This window comes from Leptonychotes weddellii, chromosome 6 (assembly GCF_054177405.1).
Source record: "Leptonychotes weddellii isolate Sample4059 chromosome 6, ASM5417740v2, whole genome shotgun sequence".
Lineage (NCBI taxonomy): Eukaryota > Metazoa > Chordata > Mammalia > Carnivora > Phocidae > Leptonychotes > Leptonychotes weddellii.
Genome location: NC_138374.1, coordinates 26,091,710 through 26,097,170, shown reverse-complemented (window position 1 = coordinate 26,097,170; position 5,461 = coordinate 26,091,710). Strand labels below are relative to the sequence as shown.

The 5,461-nt window shown below is 42.4% G+C and overlaps 1 protein-coding gene across 2 annotated transcripts in view; it reads right to left on the bottom strand.

The window, feature by feature from the left end:
* The window catches only part of COX15 (cytochrome c oxidase assembly factor COX15), a 14,182-nt gene extending 8,728 nt beyond the window's left edge, over positions 1–5,454 (bottom strand). The window contains exons 1-4 of one of the 2 annotated variants that reach the window (XM_081823648.1): positions 5,229–5,454; positions 3,830–4,020; positions 2,031–2,153; positions 1,368–1,554 (exon numbers count right to left, since the gene is read on the bottom strand). In XM_081823648.1, coding sequence (XP_081679774.1) covers positions 1,368–1,554; positions 2,031–2,153; positions 3,830–4,020; positions 5,229–5,318 — 591 coding nt within the window. In that variant the 5' untranslated portion in view covers positions 5,319–5,454. Of the gene's footprint in view, positions 1–1,367; positions 1,555–2,030; positions 2,154–3,829; positions 4,021–5,159 lie in introns of both variants that reach the window. The other variant, XM_081823649.1, reaches the window with a different exon arrangement.
* Between the last annotated feature and the right edge of the window lie 7 nt (positions 5,455–5,461).

Genomic DNA, 5,461 nt, shown 5'->3' with positions numbered 1-5,461 from the left:
CCTGGGTGGCTCAGTTGGTTAAGCGACTGCCTTCGGCTCAGGTCATGATCCCAGGGTCCTGGGATCGAGTCCCACATCGGGCTCCCTGCTCGGCAGGAAGCCTGCTTCTCCCTCTCCCACTCCCCCTGCTTGTGTTCCTGCTCTCGCTGTCTCTGTCTCTGTCAAATAAATAAATAAAATCTTTAAAAAAAAAAAAAAAGTAATCAAAGTACAAGTTTAAGCATAAAAGTTCAAGGGATGCATTACTCTGATACCCTGCTTTAGTTTTTTTCAATTAACCAAACAACTGTTGAGTTTCACTTCTATGAGATAAGATACAGTCCTTTCAACTCCACCCTCCCAAGTCAATAGAAGCATGTCAGAGAGGTGGGATTCTCCCACCTCTTCTAATAGATCTCCTCAGGAAATCTTTTGGGGCATGTCTTGCCCCCTTAGTGATTATCCTGGATGTTCTACTTATCTTGATTTCATCTGCACAGGACACTGGAAGACAAAGGAGTATACAGTGTGATTTGCCAGCCCTGCTTTCTTCTTCCCATAATCCTATCTGCCATCTTCAAATTGCTGCCTTCCTGGGAGTCTGTCTTCGGGGTGTTTTTTATTTTTTCATTCCAAAATAAACTCTCACTTTGTTTCACCAACCCTCCCCTAGTTGTTATTAGACTTTTATTAATGTCTCTTTATCTGTTTCTGTTGCCTCTATTTTGTCTCCTCCATCTCCCTCTTCAATTCCTTCTAATGGGTTCTTATTCTTACTACTTCTGAGTCTAATTAACCAATTAGCTTATTCCTGATCAAACTGTGATGTTTCTTTGATGCTCTATGACTCTTTTTGAGGGCCTATAATCGTGACCAAATACTCCTATGTACCTTCTCTCATATTCCTTTTCTTGGCTCTCAGTCTCAGCGAACCCCTTAACTGTGGGAGTCTTCAAATTCGCTTCTTTAGCTAGAACAGAGGGATCCCATTCCGCATCTAGCACACAAGTCAGAAAAGGGGAGGAGACAAGAACCCAGGAAGAAAGCCATGAGAGGAAAGAACCTCTTGTGACACAAAAATGTATTTACTGAGCGCTTACTAATTCCAGGCACTAAACTAAGTACTTTATATGCATGATCTCTCTCATTTAAGTCACACAACCTAAACAGTAGGCACTCTTATTATCCCTATTTACGGGTAAGGAAAGGGGCCTACAGAAGGTAGACAACTGGCCCTACTAAGTGGCAGGGTTGGGGCAGGCCTATAACACTAAAATTCATCCTCTTTCCCACTCTGTTATATAGACTCAGATTCCTTCTTTACAAACAATCCCAACGAGGAAGCTCCTGGAAGCATCTCTGGTTTCCCAAACTTGAATAAATCTTACCTGGAAGCAGACTAACCCACACAGGGCAAGAACACGTCCTTTCATGCCACGGCTGAGCCAGCCCTTTCTCCAAAAGTAGGCAGCAGGCAGGATGTATGCAAGGCCCACAAGGCGACCCCACATTCGGTGTGAGTACTCCATGTACCAAATGAACTTGAATTCGGCCAGTGTCATATCATGATTCAAGCTGGGTGAAAAGGGAAGTCAAAAAAGAAAGAAGAAACATCTTGATTTTTATTTCCAGACAGAATGCAAGAGCATTCTCAGTTTTGAAACTTGAAATGAAAGGTCTGCCTTCTTCCTCATCAGTGACCTCAGGATCACTCTGGAACTGGAGGTTTAGAGTAGGGAGCTCACTAAACATAACTGAAGCAAATATTGAACAATAATGGAATCTAGCCATTCTGAAATGTTTAAGCAAAAGATTAAAAGGGCCTAGTGGGAGTTTTACCTGATTTTCTATTATACTTACTTTTTTAAAAAAGATTTTACTTGAGAGAGTGAGCGAGAAAGAGAGAGAGCATGAGTGGGGAGAGGGAGAAGCAGACTGCCCTGCTGAGCAGGGGACCTGACACGGGGCTCAATCCCAGGACCCCAGGATCATGACTTGAGCCGAAGGCATATGCATAACCGACTGAGCCACCCAGGCGCCCCCATACTTACATTTTAAATTCCGGAAATTGCTGATATTTTTGGAATTCTGTCTTCCATTCCTCTTGACTGGTAGGTGGTTTCATCTCCTTTATCAAATGCCAGTCTACCATTGAGAGACCAGACTCTGTCAACCTTAAGATAGGTAAAAAGTGTGTGTGTGTACGTACGTGCGCACACACACATGCACACACAATGCTGGATTTCTCGTAAATGGTTTACAGAAACAAATGGATCTGAACTTAACCCCTCTAAAAGTAAACACTTCATTTCAGTGTATCCTTTTTTGACACCTTGCTTTCTTCTTACTGCTTAAAATTTCACCAGAAACAGCTGCCATCAGGTACAAATTTCTTTATTCCTTGTTCTCTTGATCCTTTCATTCAGCTCTCTTAACTTCTTTCTTTCACTAGCATTCCTTAACAGGTAAAATCAACCCTTAGAGCAAAGAAACATGCCCTCAATGAATAAGTGACATTATTTACAGAGGGAAAAGAGATTTGTTACAGATATAAAACAGTTTAGATTCTTGAGTGAATTTAAAGCTAATAAAACTTAAATTTGTTGCAGTTTCCCATAACAGTCTATATAACATATGGTATTTTAAATAAGAGCACAGGGAATGTGGAGAGAATCTGAGGAACATATATTGTATTAATACCAGAAGGTATTTTCACCAAAAGGAGTGAGGGTTTCTAAAGTGAAAGGCTGATTTTAGGTCAGAGGCAGGAAATGAAGATGAACCTGGAACATCTTAACCAGAAAGCAAAGAATTTAATTACTAGGTTACTAGGATCCTGTCAAAAAGACCCAGGAGGCAATCTGAAGAGGCTCCCATTGACTAAAGATGAAACAATTTGAGCAAATCATCAGTGCAATGGACTGAAACATCAAATACATTTAAACCTATGAGCTTACAATACTTAAAAACCCAAACCCTTTATTGATCACCTTTGGAGGATGCTTGGGAACCAACTTATTATTTTCAAAACTGGTAAATAAAGAGAAAGCTTCAAGTACTTATCCTGCCTTTCTTATACAAACTGTACCTTATGATAACCAAATTGTTGATGAGGGCAAGTTTTTCTTTAGAGTTGAGCTAATAAAATATTACAATTTTGCAAATGTAATGAAATCATGGATCTAGGCAATGATCATCAATGGCTGTTGGCATCTCTAATGGACACCAGATATTTATGAATGTTGTAATCACATGTGAAGTATTTTATCCCCCGCTCCCAACCTTAATCTTATCAAGCAAAAACTGGTTTACAGGAAATATTGGGGATAATGGGACATGTTCAACACCACGACAAGTATGCAGTTAGCAAAATCCAGACCGGGAAACTCCATAGGACCAATCAGTTACATTTCTTTAATAGCAAAAAAACTACATGGAATGGGGAGGGCGGGAGAAGAATCTAAATCTATAAAATCTCTTTATAGATTTAAGGGGACCTAAGAGGCATACAAACCAATTATGATCTATTTATGAAGATTTAATTCAAACAAACTGTACAAAAAATTTTGAGACAAATTTGAAAACTGTTTGTAGAGGGAAAATATATACAGATAATGCACAGCAAACAGGCAAGACCTAAACCAGACTTTATGAAGGGCTCCCAATAATAAAACTCTAAACTGTTCTACAGCAGGCAAGCCCTCAGGCGTGTCCCTCTTTAGGCCTCAGTTTCTACACATATAAAATGAGGGAGCGAGACTAGATGATTCCTAAGGTCTCTTCCCCCTTGGTCATCCTGTGCTTCTACTGATGACCCAAAGAGCTGACTCCCTACAAGCGAATTACTCACCTAGTCACTCCACCAAGAATAACTGCTCCAGCCACTGTTCCACTGCAGACCAGGAGCCATCGGCCCACCACCCGCTCAGCAGCTTTTGCGGGAAGGGACACTGTACCCCTTCCAGACTGCAAAGATACTTCAGAGATGGTGCTGTATTGCCCCGGCCTCAAGGGGCGCCTGATCCCACAGCTGCAACCACACTAAGGATCAACAAGACAGACAAATTACAACTGGAGACTGAGGGAAAGGCCTCAATCCACTGCTCTCACACACAATCCCACTGTCTAGAGTGGAGTACCCTGTATGGCCACATCTCCACTGCTTTTGCCCTAGTAAATCATCATCTCCTATCTGGATTACTGCATCCATCCCACAACTGGTTTTCCTGCCTCTAGTTTTGCCTCACTCCAGTCCATCCCCACACTACATGAACCTTCTGGTCTCTGCATACTTCCCCCAGACTTAACTCTACACCCAGATATGGATTATTTTCTTTCTCACTGACTGGAATGCTCCTTCTTCCCTGATCGAGAATATCTACTATAGATCTCAGTTCAGATGTCACCTCCTCTGGGAAATGTTCCTAGATTCTCCTGGGTCTGCAACAGGTCATTCCCACAGCGTACTGTACCTTCCCTATCCCAGCCCTTAACACATGATAATGTACTTCAGGTTCATTTGTCTCCATCTCCCACTAAGCTATGAGTTGCCAGACTGCGGTGTCTGGTCAGTCTGGCTCTTTCTCTCCTGCTGCTTTTGTTTCTAACACAGTTCCCTTACATAACAAGACCTTAATAAAGATTTGACAAACGAATGACAAATGAATTAACTGTGCTTTCCTCCAGGGCAGGAGCCTTTTGGTATTTATCTTTTGCTTCCCAGTTCCCAACACATAATAATCACTCAATAATTACTTGTTGACCGAATGCGCGTCCTCCTCTGACTCTGTCCCTGAGTCTAAAGATTCGTGTTCTGTTTCCTAACTTTAAACAAATTAAGCCTCAAATTCCTTCTCTGTAGAATGGAGTTATAGTTCCTTACCTGACTACCTGGGGACTTTTTAGCAAAAATCAAATATATAGGTAAAAATTACTGAGCTTTTACTATGTACTAAACGCTTGCTGTATATGAAATTAATTCATCCTCACCACAACTTTATGAAGTAGGTATTGCTATTCCCATTTTACAGATGAAGAAATAAGGCACAGAAAGGTTACTGAACTTGGCTAGTGTCATTCAGCCAGTAAGTGGCAGGTCCGGATCCTACCTCAGGGGCTCTGGGCACAAAGAAATGTGTTGTGAATTCCAAGGAACTACGGCAATGTTGATGTGGGGTTACCTATTATCTTTCTCCTGACTCTTTCGACCCCTGTCCGATTCCGCGACCGAGTCCTCTGCGGTGCAGTACCTGTGTTCTAGGCGCGGCCCTAGGAACCAGGAATCGGAGACACGGGCTCCCCACCAAGGTCTTCAGGGGCGGAAAGAGTAATCGCTGCATACTGAAGACAGTACAAAGAAACCACCTCTACACCCCAGCTCTCTGTGGTCTCCTTTCTCCCCCACCGAACAGAGAAACACTTCCGGGTCATGCAGCGTGAGCCCCTCCTTCTCAGAAGGCAAGGGCTAGTGGTGACTGCGACT